General features: G+C 32.9%; 1 protein-coding gene across 2 annotated transcripts; it reads left to right on the forward strand.

Moving 5' to 3' along the window:
• Window positions 1–842: 842 nt before the first annotated feature.
• Window positions 843–20810, forward strand: LOC134242056 (ras GTPase-activating protein 1-like). 2 transcript variants are annotated; one of them, XM_062724076.1, is made up of 23 exons: window positions 843–1038; window positions 10535–10684; window positions 10933–11068; window positions 11271–11459; window positions 11601–11685; window positions 12025–12172; window positions 12288–12363; window positions 13667–13823; window positions 13917–13996; window positions 14239–14312; window positions 14415–14499; window positions 16175–16425; window positions 16601–16689; window positions 16891–17063; window positions 17216–17375; window positions 17791–17933; window positions 18103–18218; window positions 18327–18413; window positions 18543–18610; window positions 18720–18808; window positions 18912–18989; window positions 19882–20010; window positions 20137–20810. In XM_062724076.1, the coding sequence occupies exons 1-23, from the start codon at window positions 872–874 to the stop codon at window positions 20203–20205; spliced, it is 2799 nt and encodes a 932-aa protein (XP_062580060.1). In that variant the 5' UTR covers window positions 843–871; the 3' UTR covers window positions 20206–20810. The 2 variants fall into 2 exon arrangements, with proteins under 2 accessions (XP_062580060.1, XP_062580061.1); XM_062724077.1 differs by lacking the exon at window positions 843–1038 and adding an exon at window positions 4235–4307.
• Window positions 20811–21356: the final 546 nt, after the last annotated feature.

Below are 21356 nucleotides of genomic sequence, written 5' to 3' on the forward strand. Positions count from 1 at the left end.
CGGATTTCCTCGCCCATCATTTTTTTCTATAGATTAATTTATTTTTTCCGGCTGATCCCCCACCCTACCCCACCCTCACCACTTTAAAAAACATTGTTAGTTCAGGGTACAATATGTGAGACACTGGTCGTGACTAAATTGAAAATTCCATACAAACATTAATGACGCCTTAATTTAATAGTTTAATTTTCAATTTATTTGGAATTCGTAAAGCAGATTTTTTTTTTGGAATAGAAAAGTTTGTTTTAACCCTTATTATGAAAAAATATTAGGAAAATAAACTAATATTAATAAATCAATCAAATTTATAACATTTGTACTCTCTGCATTATAGTAAACAGGCTGGTAAATCTATGTATGAATACTTCATTTTTATCACCTTTATTATACAGCCGGTATATACTAGTAGTTGCAATATATATTTAGTATATGATTCACGTTCAACCAGGGGCAAATTTAACATGGCAAATTCAAAATTTCCTAAGGTGCCCTAGAAAACAATTAATGCCTCTAAATTTTATAAGTTAGAAGGTGATAAATTTACTTATTTCCAATATTTTAAATTATATTTTATTTCATGTCTATAAATGTAAAACGTTTTCAATAAGGACACTAATTAAAGTTCTTTGACTTCATAAAACATTTTTATTTAAATGAATGAATATATTTCACGTATGTACGATTGCATACCGATACGTAAATTTATGAATGGGTTTAATTAATTTCATTGAAAAGGTCCATTCATAAATACGGCATTGTCCATTGATAAATTCCTTGGACGTCATTCATAAAGTAACTAAAAATATGGCGGGAACTTTTTTTAACCAATCAGCTGCATCATCTTACTTCATCACGCACATGCGGAAAGAAAATGGCCGACAACAACAGTGCAGTGGTGTCTGCAGTGCCGAATGTCGGACAAACGGCAGAAGACACGGGTACTACAGACCTAGGGGACGATGACGACCCTTTATCCGAGAATCAGGACCACGCGGAGGAGACCATGTTTATAAACCAGACTGCCCCGCCTGAAAATCAGTGCGTATTTCATTGGTTGTTTACAGTTTTAACTCGGTCAGCGATTTCTGCTGTCCGTTTTTATTTTTCGATTATAGTCTGATTTTACCTAGGAGTGTTAGTAAAATGTTATCAAAGAATAGTTGCAATAAATACATCTATACACATAATTTTTTGATGATTTAGTGATTGCAATGTGCTAAGAAATCTTAACAGTTTATTATAAATTTTTACATAGTGTCAAATCTGATTATAGATTTTAAATTATATTATCAAAATATATTTACATTTGTAAATACATGCATTAGAATAAATATCTGCTCTGTGTTCCGTTTTAAAAAGATTGCAGACAAACACAGATGGACACAAAGACCTACGTAGCTATTAATACAGCTATTTTTGCATTTTGTTGCATTTTGTTAAAGGATATCACACTAGGTATATGACAAAAATTTGGCAAAAAATGATTATTTTGTATATTATCAATTTTGCATAGAAACTAATGTAAAATTGCCGAGGAAATAACCAGCAAAATTTTTTTGTTTTTATTTAGTGTGACTGTTATGTTATTCAATTTGTATTTATTAAATGATTATTAATAGCAATTACTGATAATAATTAATTTAGCATGAAGTTTAGAAAAAAGCATTTTAGGTTATGAATTTGTATTTATTAAATGATTATTAATGCAATTACATAATTATTATCATTATTCTTATTATAAAATCATATATTTTATTTGTACACATTCGGTTTTTCTCGCAAACACAGACATCTTCATTTGGATTTGAAATGGAAATCCTTATAGCAGCCTTTTGTGAAAACTATGATAATTTAATTTTAAATGACACATCATTTGATTGGATAAAATATTAAATTCTTTTCTTTTAAAATAAGTTGCCTAGTATGCCTGTCATAATGTCATAATGATTTACGTTTAAAATGTATTACCCCTGCGATGTTACTTTTAAAATATGGTCAATTTGAGCCCTATTTAAAGCCATTTTGGAGGAAAAATTGTCTCATTGTCTACATTGAATTTAAATTATAAGGGATGAAGCTTATTTTAAAGCATTATCTGTCTCAAGTTACGTTATATTGTATAATACAGGTTAAAATAAGCTTCATTCCTTAAATGAAAATGTTGTTGGGTGACATATGCATGTAGTGTCTCAGATTATTTGATACATGTAGTATAGGGCTGTCACTGTTCTAAAATCTTTCGGGGTGTTTGAAATAACTGGCGCCCGAGATGCACAAATTTTGTCACAGGCGAACAGATTTGCACGTATTGACGCCCGGCTAGACGTGTAATATTTTCCATAAATTAAAATTCCGATATTTGATAAAACTCTATCAACTGATATTACTGTTTGTGAAGTGTAACAAGCAAACAGGTAGAATTCATCAGCCTATAGGCCCAGGATCAAATATATGGTTAGCTGGCTCCATTCACATTATTGCTAAAACAAACTTATAAAAGACAATTATTTTTTTCGGGCTAGTACATTTTTGACAGGGCTGACAACTTTCACTAGCAGTCAGCCCTGCATGTCTAGCTAATTTTACTGTGAGTTTTAAACACTGCTTTCGGGTCAGATTGGTGAAAAAAATTTTGGTTCGATTTCCGGTTTTTCAGTTTGGATATACAATAGAATAAAAACTCATGATTTGAATTATATTCAACAAAAAAAAAAAAAAAAATTTGTTTAAATTTAACAAACGGCAGCATAATGGCTAGTTTACAATAGTTTACTAATACTAGAAAGAAAATTGAACCAAATGATTCATATCGCATAATGATGGTAATTAAATAAATATAACTAACGAGTCTTTTGCTTAGATGCCATTTTTATGGTAAAACCTTCTCTATTGTACATATCGGAACCAAACGAAAATCCGGAAGAACTGAACCGGACCCGAATTAATTGTTCCGAAGTTCTCGGTCATTTTGGTTACCCGTGACACCCTAATGTAGCACAGTAAAACTCATTTAGTATGAACAAGGATATTGTGAATTCACAGATATAGCGAAGTTATCTTGAATCCCCAGCTATTTAAATTTAACAAAATTATTTTACGGATATAACAAATTTATTAAATATTCAAGTAAATTCATCAAATCTTAATTGAAATTTACAATCAGACATTCTGATTTTAGATGTCTGAACTTGATTCAGGCTTTTCATGGCTTGCCTGTATGTGTAAATGTGTTTTCATGGTAATATTCAAATTGTCTGTGTACCCAATGCTTTGTGATTACCTGATACATGTACTTATTAATATGGTCATGAATCCTCCTTTCTTGTCTCCCTCTCTGATACAACTTTTTCTATATCCATATCAGTGCCTCTATGTATCAAATGTTCAATTGCTTATTCTGTTTTTTGCATTGAAATAAACAAATTATTTCTTTGCAAATAAGAATAATTTATTCAAAATAGTTGTTTATATGTTGTAAAACAAAAATATTTTACTCAAGTGGTGTAAATTATTATTTATTTCACATCTATATTTATATTTATCTTATTTACTTTATATATTAAACCCCAAATGTTAAATAAACAAAGAAAAATAGAAGTAAGATTTTGGGGGGCCATATTTCGATATTTCTTCAGTATCACGATATATCGATATCGATATATCGTCCCAGCCCTACTGCCTCTATTAAAAGATCATTCACTGCAAAGATGAAAAGGACTACTAAGTAACAGATATAGTACATTCTGTTACTATATGCCTTTCTCAAGGTGCTGTCAAGATGTTAGTCTCCCACTCAAAATCTACAATGGATCCTATCTAAATACTAGTATTAGTCCAGATAGTAGTTAAATGAAATCATCTACTACTTGATTGTTCTCATTAGCCGATTAATCAAAGATTTAAGAAACTTTGTATGGACCTTGTACTGATGTTTGATTTGTACAGTGATCTTGACACTGGTGTCATTACTATGCTTCTTTAATTTCTTTTTGTGTTGGCTCCTTTAAAATTAGGTTTGAATTTTTATTCTTCAGTTTCAAAAATTAAACATATAGATTTCATACAAGGTGAGTCATCATTGGACATCTTTTTTCCTGAAGATATTTATTCAGTTGGTAAATAAAAGTTGGGTAGTTGGTTATAATTTCCCTGTACTAAATTTACATATAAATGAATTTTTTGAAATAAAGTAAATCTAGTAAGTATATGTACATTATATAATTGCATAAGTAAATATATAGAGGTAAACCAAGCTAGGGAATTGAAATGCTACTTAAACGTGAATGCTATGAGATTTTGATACTAAGGTATGAAACCACATTTGTATGCTTCAAAAATGGTATAAATATGTGTTAGCAATGGTGTGGTTTATTTTGTATAATAAGCATTCTTTATTTATGAACCCTGAATTCAAATTTAAAATGGGTCAATTATCATTTAAGAAATTTTAGATATTTAGTGTGCAAATGTAGTAAAGTTTATGAAATTTTGCTAAAAATTTTCTACTTTCTGTGAATTTTACATTCTAGGATGAACATGTATTTGTTACAGCACACCACTAATAGTTATTTAAAAGGATAAGATTAATAAGGAACTTCAATTTACTTGTGTATAAACCTTGAATTATTGATAATGCTATTGAGAATGGAATAAATGTATTCACTTTTTAAAAATTAAAACCTTTTCCTGTTTCTAGATCTTGTGAAAGGAATGTATAAAGTTAATCATTAGAAATGTGTTCAATCTGTCAGTATACATGCCTTCATTACCAGTAAGTGTGGTACCATATACTAGACAGTCTACAATACCACATGTAACTTCCTTCTTTATGTCAACTGATCTTGGAACTCCAAATCATAATATATACAATTATTAACCATAACAAACGTAAAAGAAAAAATATATGAATTTTTAGCTAATTTTTTTTTAAGTTTTATGGTAATTAAATCACATGCCAATTTCACATATTTGTATTGGTATGTTCTATTTTTTTGGTGGTTTTTTCCCACTTTTTAAAAGTATCTATTCATAAGATGTTGACTTGACTCCCTAACATTTGATTACATACAGGTTTAAAACTGTATATGCTACACATGTAACACATTGCATGAAGTCTAAGATTTTCACCATCCAACAACAGTATGTACATCAAAAGCCATGATAAGCAGCAACCAGCCATTCCAACAGAGTACTCACTCCCACACCCTTTCTCCACAAATGTTGCATTTTTTATCATTTTATGTATAGATAAGACATTATCAGATTCAGTGAGTATGAGTTTAGGGTAATATTGATTCACTAAGGCAGGTATATTCTAGGTCTGCGTGGGAATAATATGTAGAGCTCATTCTTAAGGGATGAGCACTGAGGTTTAGCACTTCTTTATATCAAGGAAAAATAATAAGCATTAAAGTCTTATTAAACATAAAAGATAAACCCAGTAATATGATTAAGAGAAAATGTAGACAAATTTTTTTTTAAATTCCAATGAACAATGTTAAAGTGCATTAACCTACCCTTTTGTCTATGAATTGAGTTTTACACCTTTTTTTAAGAAGATTGATTGATTGTATATTGTTTAACATCTCTCTCGAGAATTTTTCACTCATATGGAGACGTCACCGTATGCCGGTGAAAAGCTTTAAATTTTGACCTTTACTTGGCACTCAGGGCCATTGAGCAGTGAGGGATCTTTATCGTGCCAACGCCTGAAGAAGAAGAAGAGGAATACAAACCCCTTTCTTCTTCAGCATATAGATTTAAGGCTTTGAATGAAAACAAGTTAATTCAGAGAATCTGTGTCCCCTGCTTAAGGCTAAAAGAAGAACAAGCATGGATGTATGGGGGTGGAGTCAAAGGTAGGGGAGGGTGTGGGGACAATTTTAGAAGGGCAGGTGTGGCCGTAGGGAGCAAAATTTATTTGTAAAAATTCCAAAACCTTCTTGAGATATCACTCTAAATGAAAGTTTTGCAACCATACAGAATGTATGAATTCATGACCTTGAACTTTGACCTTTTGACCTCTATAGGGGTCTTTTTCATGCCTTAGGGTGTTATAGTTTAAAACATAAGTGCAAAAGCCAGCTTCTTGAGATATTATTGAGTGTTTTTTAAGAACAGAATTTTTGAAAGTATGACTTTGACCTTTTGACCTCAAAATCAATTGAGATCTTCCTTAGGCCATAGGAAGTCATGTTAAATTTCACCCCAAAAGTTCAAAGGCTTCTCAAGATATCACATGGAAACTAAAGACGGACAGACCAAAATTAATATCCTCCACTTTCAGCAGTGGACTAAAAGTTTCATTGTTTACATATTATGACTCTACCATATATAAGATGTTAGATAGACAGTGCGTATATAGGCAGTACACAAAAAATTTGTATTGTTTCATTCTAAAGGGTCAGGCTAGTCAGAATTGTACCTCAAAGGTATGCAGGTAAATTATTGCTTATTTAAAAAAAACAAACTTTAAACTCATTTTTAATTTTCAGCGATTGCTAAAAAATTGTAGTGTTTTATATTTATAGTTGAAAAGTAGGCGTTTTTTGTTTCCTTATGGGAAATATTAAAAATGTAACTTCCCGAAGAGATGATAGAAGTTAAAGGTTTTTTCTCGCCCACTCATTCAGACATGATGGTGCTCTGGGTCTGATCATACATACAAACACACATGAAATTAGTCAAGTATAGAGTATGAAAGGGGGAAGGTTTGTACAACTGTACATGTTACATGTCAACAAGTTTGTCATATAATTTGCAAGGGGGAGAACATGTATTACTATCTTTTTTATGTACTCTCTGCATTGATTTGAAACTGTCTATGAACAATTTTAATTTACAGGCTTTTTAAAGTACTGTTTGTAAATCCTAATCAGATGATTCAGAAATACTTCCTGTCCAGTTTTTAAGAAATAAGACATACGGTATATCTGAATTGTGTCCTCTTTGTAAACAATATGGGGCAAAATAAATTACCTGGTATGCAACATTAATTAATTCATTTTTAACATAAAAATTGTCTAAGAATATCAGAGCTCATTTGATTTTTTTATATTTCATACTGGATAGCATTACAAATGCATACTCAGCAAAGTGAAAGAATTGCAAAAACTATTTTAAAAAAACATTATTGCTTATTGTCATTTTCTGTCATTTTCTGTTGTGCATTTACTGTTTAGTGATTAAGATATTTGAGATTTCTTGCTTCCATTGGATGATATTAGATCTGAAATCTATATGGCTGATTATCCTCTCAGTGTTGTAGATCCTTATCATTGTGTCTCAGATAATATTCTGATATTTTCCTAGATTTCCTCAATCTTACCCAGTAGGTCATTGTGTATTAGAGCTTCTTCTTTAGCTCAAATCTAGGTTATTACATGTAAATGTAATATTAAAGTTGATATTTTCTGACAGAGATAAATTAAATTTGTGGTCATTGAAGTTGAAATTGTCTTAGTTCCCAGGAGCAGTAGTACTTTTTACCTTAGCTGCCCTACATCCTATGTCTCAAATCTTTACCTTGATCCAAGGTTTTTTGAGCATTTTTAAGGTAACTGGAAGAAAAAGTGTATAATTTGTATCCAGGAGACCAGGACATAAATTTTTTAATGAAACATATTGGAAGCTCATACTTTACACAAAGATTACTTATGACCCTGTGATGTGCCAAGGTCATTTAGGCAACTGAAAGGTAATTTCAGATAAAAATATTTATCTCATACATGTTGGTGATACAGACTGTTGGATAAACTTATGCTTTATCCATGGGTAGATGCTTTATCAACAGAACTTCCGGTTTTGACACGATCCCTTGCTTTAAAATTTTATTCGAAACTTTTATTTGTTAAAATTATTGCCCTAAGAAAATGAATGATAAAGAGCAATAATATCATTAAAAGCCAGAAAAAGACTCGTATATGTCAAAGAAGTGTCTTATTTTATCAAGGAAACTGTATTGGCTACTTGAAGACAGATGTTAACCCCCCTTTCAATCGTTTTCGGAGAAAGTATAGCCTAGCAGTTAAGTTGTTGTTATAAGATTTCTTTAACATCTTCAATAATGCTTTTTATATTATACTACATATGCCTACCTAGTAATGTAGGTGTAAATTACCATGGATCAACAATGAATCTACAAGTAGGCCCCTAGCCTTGCCTAACACGTTTTTGTACTGCCATCGTCCAAAAAGTTCATTTTCACGATCCCCTGGACCTTACAACTTTCAATCAGAAGTTCGTTTGATGTAATTTAAAGCTCCAGCTATTGTTACATAATGTTTTCAAAAACGCAGATAGCAAAAATTGTAAACAAGATCTTTTGAACAAGATCTACTTTCTTTCGAGGCATGTCAACATCAAAGGTGCTACGTCATCAAGTTATACGTCATCAATTTGAATTAGCAATCATTCTGTCATTTTGCAGGGGAAGTCTCAAAGTTTTGTTAAAACGAAAGTCGTATGAGATAAATAGAACATCTATAATTGTGTGATTTGATATTGGCTTTATCCAACTCGTTGAAATGGTGTATATTCGCTCGGCAAGCCTCGCGAATTTATACACCATTTCAACTCGTTGGTTAAAGCCAATATCAAATTACACAACATAGATATCCTCTATATATATAATTCCCATCCTGGCTATATCTTGTGATGCAAAATCATTGGAATCTTATATTTAAAACAAAGATTGCCTATGACCAGTAGGTTTTAAAGATTTTAGATTAAAGTATGGTGCATAACCACCTAATAGAAAAGTATATTATTATCACAAGATGATATATCATGACTTTGACTCTAGGTCATCAGGGCAAAGTATCTAGAATACCAGGGATATGCCAAAGTTTATAGCAGTCCCAAATCCCAATCACTTTTACTTTATGTGTTTTTGTTTTCTAAATCTTGAATCTTCAGATATCTTGAAGTTTTATTGTGGGTACATTAATTGAGTTCAAGACAAGGAGGTTTGACTGTAGTGCAGTTATTTCTATTCCTCATTTACCATTGATTAATTGCAAGTCTTTTGCAGAAGATATATAATCTGAACAGTTTAAATAATTTGTGACCCACTTATAAAGGACCAGCTGGACTGTTTTGATCCTGTCATCCCATGCATGTATCATAAACAATTGCTGTTGTGTAAAATAATCGCTTAAAGATGATCACAAGTGGTTGATAATATTAAACATTAATAGGCAATGGATTTTTCAAAAGATAGCAGATTGAAGTGTTGGATATTTTTATCTCATCCTACGCCCCCTCATTGTAAAAACTGATGCATTATTTAGTGATCTCCACTTGAGGATTCTGTCATAATATTCATATTTTGAAGAACCCTCTACAATCAGTTAACAGGTTATAATTTCTTAAAAGGTGTATAATTTAAACTTCAAAATTATTCCTGTCTCTCAGACTAATGCTTCTAATGATGGAGAAGGGATAGTTAAAATTGAAAACTGGAACCATTGGTTAATTGATTGATTTTACTTAGTCCCTGGTAATCACTGACAACGTGCCCATTTATGGGTATTAATAAGTGACTAAGACCATATTCCAACCCAGACATGAGGCACTCCCTGTTTCAAAACATCTGTGACTGATGAAATTCCAATTCTAAATTAGGATTTGGGTAAGGCAGTATAGAAAAAGGAGAGTTTAGTATTAAATTAGTAAGAGATGACACTTAATATTTAATTTTGTTGGTAAGAGGTAATGGGGGAATAAAATCTGGGGGGCAAGGCTGGAGATGAATTACAGCTGATGGAAGGGTATGTAAGCCTGGAACTTGTCACCAACCTTAGTTCAGAGTTTCCGACGCCCACTGACAGTTCACTGTGTACTAGTACAACAGCGTGCAATATAGATTTTACAAAGCACAAGGAATTATTCGTTAACAGTTGCTACGCCCACGTATTTCTAGTTTTGATATAAAACCATTTTAACAAAGTTATCCCATAGGAGCCTTACCGCCCACTGTTTTTCCTGGTTTTATCAAACTTAAATTGACCTACATACATTTAATTAAGGTTTGATTTATACCTATTTCAATCAATATATAAAAATTCCATCCCGAAAGTTAAATGTATGTTATGAAATAAATTTGGTTATGAGTATATTATGACTCAAAAATTATGTTCTATGAATGAAATTCAGGCTCCATTACAAAATGCTAGCACGTACCAGTGGGCCTGCCTGGAAAAAGATGATGATTGTTTGATAATTTGTTTTGATATTTCTACAACTAGTGTACAGCGGAGTTTATGAATGAAGAACTTTTTCAGAGGTCCTGTTCTGAAGCAAGCCATCTATCGTACTGCTTCATACTCTGTGTAACATATTTTTGTTTTCACATACTTTTGCTAAAGGCCTTAAATTAAAGTATGTGTGTCTATATGGAAAATTATACTAAATATATATGCAAGATTTTTTTCCAAAATCAATAGGAGCAAAGGTTTTTCTGAAATTCTCTAATTTATTTTTGTGTGGATCATTTGAATTGATTTATTTCTAACGAGACAGTTTGATTTTGCAGATGGTATCATGGCCGACTGGGTCGCCAGGCAGCGGAGGACAGACTTCGTACTGCAGGAGAGTCGGGGAGTTATCTGGTGAGGGAGAGTGAGAGAAACAAAGGTTCCTATGTCCTCTCCTACCTGGGGAGGAATGGCCTTACACACTTCAAGTAAGTAAAAGTTGTACCATATTATATATAGTGTAAAATAGTTCACTCAGCTAGAAATAAAGGATAAGTGTAAGTTACAAAAAATTGCAAAGCAGCATTTTTCACTTTTTTGAAGGACATTTTTTAATTCAATTTGAATTAAAATCAATTTCATCTTTGTTTTTTTAGCAATAGACGAGGAAGATAGTCATTATTTACTAAACCAATGATTGTTTACTAAAACAATAATGGTTACTTTATTATTGCAGAATTTCAGCAATCTGTGGTGATTACTACATTGGTGGCCGGCGTTTTGACAGTCTCTCTCTGTTAGTGGGTTATTACACATCTTGTTCATACCTTCTCAAAGGGGAACAACTCAAGTATCCTGTCTCCCCACCAGAGGTAAGTTATCAGTTCTAGAGTAATGACTTGGAATAAATACTGAAAGCTATAGGCAATGGTTTTCAGTAAACTCGGGAATGATTATTATCTCTTTCTTTGAGAAATATGCTAGTAGCTGTTTCTTAAATTTTTAGACAGAATAAAAAGATATGTGTCTGGTCCAGAGGATTATTCTAAGATTGTCCGATATTTTTGTTTTCAGCCAGTTGATGACAGGAGAAAAGTTGTGGCAGTGTTGTCATTTTCCAAAATGCCAGAAACAGATGAGCTGAGCTTTGAGAAAGGAGATGTGTTCATTGTATTAAATGAGATGGGAGATGGGTGGTTATGGGTAAAGTCATTAAGGACAAATGAAGATGGCCAAATCCATGAAGCACTTGTTGATGATTTGGTAAGGCAACAAATAATCACCGTAATGTTATTGTGGTACTCACTTGACTTGGAAAATGGTAGAAATTTATTTATATATTTTTCAGTTCTTTAAGAAAATGTAATTTGTAAAACGTGTAACAAACTGCTTGTTTTTGGACAGAGTGACAGTGTGGAACCAGTTCAGGGTCTGGCGTACTTCCATGATAGTATAACAAAAGAACAGGCTGTGGAGAAACTCAGAGAAGGTAAGCATTCTTGATTTTGTCACGAAGTATTACAATTCATGTGGAAATGGTCGAAGGATTATTCTTCTGGATTCTTTTGGATTCTTTTGATATTGTGAACAGTCAGAATTTCTCAAAGGTTAAAAAAAAATAACACCAATTTTAGCAAACCACAGTCCTTTCTTAACTGAATCATTAAAATAATATATTACCATTATCAGAGGATATACTTGTATTACTTTATGTGCAGGAATGTCTGAATTGAAAGTCTCTTGCAGTTTGAAATGTTATTACAAAGTTTACTTTAATTTTTAAAAATTGTACAATGTCATTCAATCTTGCTTCTCAAATTTCTTTCAGCTGGCCAAGGGAGTTTTCTTGTCAGACCTAGTGAAAATTCACCTGGGAATTATTCATTATTTGTGTTATGTGATAAAGTGGTGCAACGATTCCGAATAGAAAAACAAGGGAAACAGTTATTTCTTATGGGTGGGAGGTATTTTGACAGGTAAGTTTCATTACAAGCTCTGAGCAAACCTTTTTGTTGCATTTAGGGTATATGTGACTGAATTTCTTCATTTTTACATTGATTAATGGATAATTTCATCTCTGGATAATTATAGTTTGGATGGGATCATAGAAAGGTACAAGAAAGAAGAAATTGTTGAGGGACATACTCTGGGAGTCCCAGTTACCAGAGTAAGTTATGTTCAATTACTTTGTAGATATAAACTTAAATTGTACATGAAATATCCTTATTAGTTCACTTTGACAAAGTCTACATGAAGATGAGGCTTATGCTTTACCCTCAATGTCGGTGTTGGCATTGACGTCCCAGTTAACATTTAAGGAGCAAGTCACCTAGTCACAGTTCTGTTTAAGAAGCTATACTCTGTATTCTTTGAATTTGCCCTGTTTTAACGAGGCCGAGTTTAATTCGAGTGCGCATGACTTTGCACAGCTTTTTAGTTTCGTGCAGTCATTTGTGCGACACTACAACTTTGCCAAATATTTTGATTTTAATACAAAATTAAATTTATCTGTAACCCCTACTGGTCTGAAAATGTGATTTTTCGACAATAATTAAGAAAAACGCTGAAATGGTTTTAACGACATCATCATTTTGTAATCAATGCATGGCGCTGAAGAATGATGCACAACTCGCTTGTATTTTCAAGACGTTCATGGATATTGTACTACAAACTGATGACAGAACATCCATACACATATACTAGCAATCTAAACATTGCTATTTCTGCCAAAAAAAAAAACCATATGCGCCGATAATTCGTCTGCACTGATTTGTATTTATACCGTAATATGGCAATTTTAGAGGTATTGGGCTTTGAAAAAATAAACTTAGTAATTAATTCCTATACCAACCTAGATGGTGAACTTTTTTGAAATTTCACAATTTGGTGACGTTTTACATTAACTTTCATATACTTGAATGAAAAAGAAATCTCTAGGGCAGAAATACAAAAAATATGGAAAAATACAATAATTTGGCGCTTTTCCAACAAATTCCCATTGGGTCCAATGGTAAAATTTGACAGCTTTTGAGATGGCGCCCCAAGAAATCGGGATGGTAAAAATTCGATTTTTTAATCTTAAAACAATAAATATAAAGTAAAAGTTAATTATCAAAAAATTATCAAAATCCCTAAGTCGGAATTAATTAGACTCGGCTTCGTTAAATTTGCTCACCTGTGACAGTGAGTATTGCAGGAGGAGTGAAAATAAAACAGGCAAAAATTTTCTTAGATACCATATGTCAAGTTCAGCTTTGTAGTCTTTGATTACATATGTATTTACCAGTTGAATATTTTTACCAATCATGACAAAAAAGTTTTGTTCTTTTTTCTAACCTGATCAAAATAATTCTTAAAAACAAAAAAAAACAAAAAACAAAGTAAACCAATTTAAGTATTTTCAAATGTACATAAAAAGCTTTCTTTTTAGTTTTATCATTTGATTTAATTTGAAGCATTATAATTAACAGGAGATGAAGATCAAGTCTGATAAGCTGGAGAGGTTGTCCCACAAAGGATCAGCTGACGACCTGTACGACTCCATCCGACAGAGCTCCCGGGGACCCATGACGGGGCGAAAGGGCAACAAGTTGGAAATGAATGGATACCTCTACATCAAGAAAAACAGTCAGCTTCTTTTGATCTCTTACATTTACACTGAAATTGTTTTATATTATTTGAATTAAGAGGATGAAATGGCATGTTTTTTTTCTTTTCTAGGTCAAACAAAAAAGTTTAAAAACATGTTTTTTGTGTTGCTTGGAGATGATCAACAGCTTTGTTATTTAGAAAACGAAAAGGTATGATGTAAATCTTCACATGTTTGGAAGGTTTAAGTAGTTGACTTTCACAAAGTATACACAGTTTAATAGCTGTAATTGCATCCTTTTATGTACATGAATGCAGATACTTAGTTTGTAAATTTATGTCCCAGATGTCTTTAATTTATAATTGTCTGGCTTAGAAACATCTTCAAGGTTAAGCCCTCTTTTTAGACTGTATTTGTTTTACTGATACCTTGTGTGATGATCTTTAATTGTAGAGATCTCGTCCCAAGGGTTTGATAGATCTTAGCTACAGTTCCCTGTATCCTGTTCATGACAGCTTTTTTGGAAGGTAAGTGTATAAAAAAAAGTTTAAGAATCTGTATTATTGTAGATTTATTCCCAATTGATCATTTTCTAAATTTAGATTTTGATTGGAATTTTTTCATTTCAGGCCCAATTGTTTCCAGTTAATAACAAATTCATTTAATCATTCCCAAATTTACTATTTGTGTGCTGATAATGTGGATTTAGCACAGGTATGAAAAATTAAAAAATTCATATAAATTCTGAATGTCTATAATTTGGAGAAGGAAATCTTAATTAGCTCACCTCGACGAAGTAGAGATGAGCTTATGCTATACCCCCGGCGTTAGCGTCGGCATCCCAGGTTAAAGTTTTAGGAGCAAGTCCATTCCCAAGTAACTATAAGCCCTACCCGAACCAAACTTGCATGGATGATGCATCTAGGGATGTACACTACCAGACTTGCTTCGGATGCTGGATCTGACCTACATTTTCTAGATGAGTGACCAGGTTAAAGTTTTTGGAGCAGGTTAAAGTTTTTGGAGCAGGTCCATTCCCAAGGAACTATAAGCCCTACCTGAACCAAACTTGCATGGATGATGCATCTAGGGATGTACACTACCAGACTTGCTTCGGATGCTGGATCTGACCTACATTTTCTAGATGAGTGACCAGGTTAAAGTTTTTGGAGCAGGTTAAAGTTTTTGGAGCAGGTCCATTCCCAAGGAACTATAAGCCCTACCTGAACCAAACTTGCATGGATGATGCATCTAGGGATGTACACTACCAGACTTGCTTCGGATGCTGGATCTGACCTACATTTTCTAGATGAGTGATCAGGTTAAAGTTTTTGGAGCAGGTTAAAGATTTTGGAGCAGGTTCACTCCCAAGGAATTATAAGTCCTACCTGGACTAAACTTGCATGGATGATGCATCTAGGGATGTACACTACCAGACTTGCTTTGGATGCTGGATCTGACCTACATTTTCCAGATGAGTGACCAGGTTAAAGTTTTTAGAGCAGGTCCACAGGAACTATAAGACCTGTTTGGACCAAACTTGCATGGATGAGGCATCTAGGGATGGACACTACCAGACTTGCTTCGGATGCTGGATCTGACCTACATTCTCATTCCCAAGTAACTATAAGCCCTAGCTAAACCAAACTTGCATGGATGATGCATCTAAGGATGGACACTACCAGACAAGCTTCGGATGTGGATCTGACCTTCATTCTCATTCCCAAGTAATTATAAGCCCTAGCTAAACCAAACTTGCATGGATGATGTATCTAGGGATGGACACTACCAGACTTGCTTTGGATGCTGGATCTGACCTACATTTTCATTCCCAAGTAACTATAAGCCCTAGCTAAACCAAATTTGCATGGATGATGTATCTAGGGATGGACACTACCAGACTTGCTTCGGATGCTGGATCTGACCTATATTTTCCATACAAGAGACCAGGTTAAAGTTTTGGGAACAGATCAATCCAAATAAACTTGAAGTCCTTGAGATCTGCAGTATTAACAGTTATAAATATTTGTTTACACGATACGTTTTTCACGCTACACGCATAGAAATGTGTATATGCCATGTAAGGGGTTAAACACAACTTGCAAGAATATTGTTGTTGGGATGAATACTTAATATTAAGAAAATATGATGTGAGATTTACATTACTTAAACTGATAACATTCGTCGAGGTGAGCTTAGTAATCTTTGATTACCTATGTTTTTTATGGGGAAACTTCTTACTGTCATTAATTAGAATGTACAAAGTTCAGTATAAGCTTATGAACACTATAAATCTTTTTATTTTTTCATTGAAATGTAATAAACATTGTTTATTTCTTCATCTTTTTTTATAAAACGTATATGACATCATTTCATTCTGGAATTTTAGAAATGGATACAAAGACTCCGCCCGTACTGTGTAAATACAGCTCCGAGTTCCCAACAACGATCCTCAGCTCTGAAAGAGTTACGGTCCCTGACGGTGGAGGTGGTGGATGCTCAGAAACTGTCCACTAAACTTCTACCACATCCTTACTGTATTGTTAATCTGAAGAACCCTAGTCTTAACCCCATCAAAGTGTGCCGGACACAGGTGGAGGAGGTCCTCAATCCAGTATGGGAAGAAAAATTTATCCTAGAGTGAGGAAATTTTATGTTTTGATTACATGTACTTACATAATTTAGATAGGTTTTTTGTGCATTTGTTAACTAATTTTCAGTTCTTCCTATTTTTCAAGCCTGTCTTTACCGTCAATGTTTTTGAAATATATTGGAAAAATCATTAACATTATAATTATTTTTCTTTATACTACAGTGATGTACCCTCCGATATAGAATCAATCAGCATTAGTGTTCACAATCATAGTAAAAGATTTATTGACAAAGAAATTGGAAAACCAGTTGGTAAGTTTTAATACCCTGAGCTTGAAAGGGGCATGTTAATTTTGTCTTGTCTGAAAATCTATCATTCTGTCATAAACTTTTTCAACTTCCTAATAAATACATGAACCAAAGATTTTAATACAGAGATTATATTTTGCAATACATGCATGTAAATGAAGACTAAATGTTTCATTTTTATTCGATAATATTTTCCCCTTTCAGCTCAAATTTCTGTACAGTTAGAAGACATAAAGAGTCTGGATCTATTTGCAAAATGGTTTCCTCTAGTCCCTGTGAATCCTGCTTCTCGAGGAGAGATGGGGTCGTTACGAATACGAGCCCGATATTTACATGAAGTTATTATGCCAGAAGACAAATATTCTACACTTAAAGAGGTATGTGATCTTCAGCTAAATAGATTGGTGGTCAAATCATAAAGGCCTTCCAGAAAAATTCAACAGTTCCCTGTACATCTATATTGACAAGTGGTTCATTTTTTTTTGACATTGATATATTTTTCATCAATATGTAAATGTTTTATTTTCAGTTAATATTAAATGGAGATTTGATTAATTTACTTGAACTGTTCAACATCTGTGGTAATGACAGAATTCCCTTGGCCAAAGCTCTCCTCCAAATTTTCCGACATGAGAAACAAGAAAAAGTAATACTTAAAACCATGAATGACCTTGAAATAGCCCGTGAAGGTAACTCTTTCTGTAACATCAACAATACATGTATTTGTAAAGAAAATTGATAATTCTCTTAACCATAATTCTAAGAAACTGACTTACCATTTTCAAGCACATACCATATATAATATATGCAACCTGTATCTTTTTTAACAAGGATAAGTTTGCTAATAGTCAGAAATAATATAATGTAAAGCTAAAAAGTGTTCACTATATCTCTATCTAAGATCAGGTTAATTTTCAAGAGAGGCCATTTTGATGGTTTGTTGACCAAGCTCTTTGTGATTCTGTAATGTCATGTGAGGAAAAAAAAACAACAGTTTTACTTTACATTGTATGTGGATGAGGTCATTTTTCAGTGGTGAATTTCAAGGGAAATGGAGATGATATTAAGAACATCCTATTATACAGAATGCTTTATTTCCTTCAGACAATATGTCGACCCTGTTCCGAGCCACTTCCCTGGCCACCACTTTGATGGACCAATACATGAAGATGACAGCCTCTCAGTTTGTAGCCACAGCACTGAAAGACCCCATCATCCATATCACAGAGAGCAAGCAGTCTTGTGAGGTATGTTATATTTCTGATAATAGTCTAAAGTATGTCACTGTAAAATTCACAGTCTTCGACATCAAAGAAGGCAAGCCATCTTTGAGTTAGGTCACTATTTTATCTATAATCTGTGACTGTTATGACAATAATCTGACAAAGAAATTAACCAATACATGTATATTTGTAGCTGAATCCTACAATGTTGGAGAGTGGAGGTGATATTGGAACCAACAGGGAACATTTCCTACATTTCCTGGAGGAGGTGACAGAATCCATATTTAGATCCACAGACAGTTGTCCAAAGTAGGCCCTGTTATCAAGAATGCTTAAACATGTCTGTCTGATAAAAAATACATGTTAAGACAATAATTTATTCAATATACTGATATGAATAACAATTACTGTTTTCAGAGTTCTGCGGTACATATGTGGCTGTTTACAGCGAAGTGTGTCGGCCAAATGGCCCTCAGATGAGAGTGTCCGAACGAGAGTTGTAAGGTCAGTGAGGGATTAAATCCCCTTACATATTTTGTTGAACAGTTAGAGCAACAAAGTGTTTGGTAATTGCATGTACATTGACTTTGTATGAATTTCTATTGATGCATATTTATTTTTATTACTTTACAGTGGCTTCATTTTTCTGAGGCTATTATGTCCAGCAATCCTAAACCCAAAATCTTTCAATTTGATAACAGGTACTCTAATTATATTTTTTTATTGCTTTGAAATCATTGTCTATACCGTTTCTTTATTTTTAATAATTAATTAATTCTTTCTTAATCTTGTAAGTTTCCCTCTTTACAGAGACCCCATCAGAAGTGGCCTGTAGAACATTAAAACTGATTGCAAAAGCATTGCAGAACCTGGCAAACCTGGTGGAATTTGGAATCAAAGTTAGTCACTCATTGCAATACATGTATATATTTTCTGAACATTTCTCTTTGGGATATTTCCGAGTTCAAAATAAGAAATGAAAAGTTGTCTTTCTTTTAACAGGAGGCTTTCATGGAAGTGATAAATCCATTTATCAAGAAAAATAAGCCTAGGATGATCAAATTTTTAGAAGAGTTGTCTGTAAGTATATCTCTCCACTTTTGATGCTTACATATTTTGGAAATGCAGTAAAATCAAAATGATTAATAACAAAACATGCTTATAGTGATTCGATGCTTACAGCAGTCATTTTTCATTCCCCATGACATTAAAATACATGTATATTGTGAACTACCTGTAAACGGAAAAAAAGCAATTACATTTACAGTGATTTAACGAAGCAAAATTATCAACCCCTCGTATGCACTTCATTATTAGCATGTTTTACTGAATATACATCGTTTTAGTCTGGCAGTAGTTCAGCTTCAGCAGTTAACTACTGCAACCTATAACCATTGGCAAGACACTGCAAATTATCAGCATTTTTTCAAAATGTGCTCTGCTGGAATTTCTCTATTTAAAAATATTTTTAGAAGGAAAATTTGTCTTTGATTTACGGGTTTTACTTTAAGGAAGCTCTAAACACTGCATACTAAAGAGCTCTACTTGTAGGGTAATTTTATGCAGTTAGAGTGATCTGCCCTTAGAAATAAGATTTTGAAAAATGTTATTTACAGTTATTTACATGATTTGTGATCAATTAAATATTTTAAGCATTATATAAGACCAAGAATAAGAAATTGAATTCATTATTTTCATTTAATTTCCCAATGAAAGTAAACAGCAGTGATTTCTGCTCACAAACAGTCTTTTGTCTTTGAACATTTTTCCTGTGGAAATAAGGCAGGTACACTATGTTACAAATGAATGAAAAAGTCTCAACATGCACACCTTTATATGATATATTTTTCTCCAAGTCCAAAAAAGCACTTTCTGGTGTTAAGAGCTTCCTTAAGACTAATGTTATAAAGATGGACAGAATACAAATACATATTATACATATACAGTTATGACATTTTGATTTAAACTACAGCAGGTTGATGAAAGTGAAACATCATCAGAAAATTCCTTGCCAGTTGACAGTGTAACTAGAGACTTGGCTACCATGCACACAATATGTGCCACCCACCAATTAGAACTCAGGAAACAAGCCGAGACCAAGGTGAGATTCCACTGATGGAAAGAAAAACACATTTCTTTTAATTCAATAATTTACTCATATTGAGCAAAATAAAATACAATCATCAAATGTTTCCATTCTACTAAAAACTTCTATTACTTTTTTCAGCCCTCATTAAAGAAGTTAGTTGCAGTAACAGACATTTTAACAGACCACAAGAAGCGATACATGACATGATGAATGCTGACGGTGTTGATTTATTCCCTATTGTTTGGTCTCCATGAAAGTCATGACATGACTATGGAGGAATCCCAGTCCTGAGTGACTGACCTCGGGAACACCGACAAGTGAATCAGAGGATATTATCTTCAGTCCCGCTATAGTGACAGGCCAGCGGTCTACTGACTACTATCTTCCATGTTTCAAGCTGAGGCAATAGATAACAAACACTTTTTCCATGTTTGTACATTGTTGATCAGTCATTTGAAAAAAAAAACATTGTTGATTGGCTTGTTGCTTGTTAGTTAATTTCATAATGAGCTTATATGTAAACATTGTTCATGAAATTATTTCATTTTGAAAATGGCATTATAATGAAAGATTGTTCTAGTTGATTGCTTACAGAGTTTAGTTGTACTGGAGAAGATAATTTATTTTTATTTGAAATACAGCTGTATGTTTGTGTGTGAGAGAAGAATGTATTGTATTTAGAGAATCAAGCTTTCATTTTACCAAAGAATGTGGAGTTCCTTAATGAATTATGTTTTAATCTAGTCTCAAAGATTTTTTTTTTATTATGGTGTTAATTACAACATTGAAAATAAATTGTACTACTGACATAATTTATTGATGCTTTGAATTTAATTGGAAAATACTAATAATTTATCAAGGGCAGTAAATATGACAATCAAGTTGGAAAAATAATGAATACACACTTACAAGCAAAGTTGGTTTGGGGAGGGGGGATGTTGCTGGTATCAGCATGTCCATCTGTTTATCCCTAAATCCTTTTTTCAGCAAATATAAAACTATTTTATGTGCACTTGGTATTTTTAGATTGATTTCAGAGAAATTTGAAAAGTGACAAGAATGAGAAGATACAAACTCATACTTGGCACGAAAAATAACATAGCTAGAAGAATATTTTAACCCAGTATCAAGATCATTTACATGAGGTCAAGGTCAAAGTTTGCAAAATAATATCCGTATAATCACAACTTTGAAATGAAGAAATGTAAGACATTTCACTTCAGAGAAGAGTTACTTGTGATTTGGTTGGATATCTCACTCTTTTCCAGAATAATGAGGACAAGGGTTATGATATCAGAATATGTCATGATTCAAACAAAGGTTATATAGACAGAATTCAGAAGTGTCAGCAGAAATGT

The sequence above is a fragment of the Saccostrea cucullata genome, unplaced genomic scaffold, assembly GCF_032062105.1.
Source record: "Saccostrea cucullata isolate Sc308-1 unplaced genomic scaffold, CSIRO_AGI_Scuc_v1 ctg93, whole genome shotgun sequence".
NCBI lineage: Eukaryota > Metazoa > Mollusca > Bivalvia > Ostreida > Ostreidae > Saccostrea > Saccostrea cuccullata.

Excerpts from the sequence above, each read along its gene's own strand:
- LOC134242056 (XM_062724076.1), top strand. The coding sequence starts at position 872 with ATGGCCGACAACAACAGTGCAGTGGTGTCTGCAGTGCCGAATGTCGGA. Across the intron at positions 11,686-12,024 it reads TGTGGAGAAACTCAGAGAAG|CTGGCCAAGGGAGTTTTCTT; the intron begins GTAAGCATTCTT and ends AATTTCTTTCAG. Across the intron at positions 17,064-17,215 it reads AATATTCTACACTTAAAGAG|TTAATATTAAATGGAGATTT; the intron begins GTATGTGATCTT and ends TTTTATTTTCAG.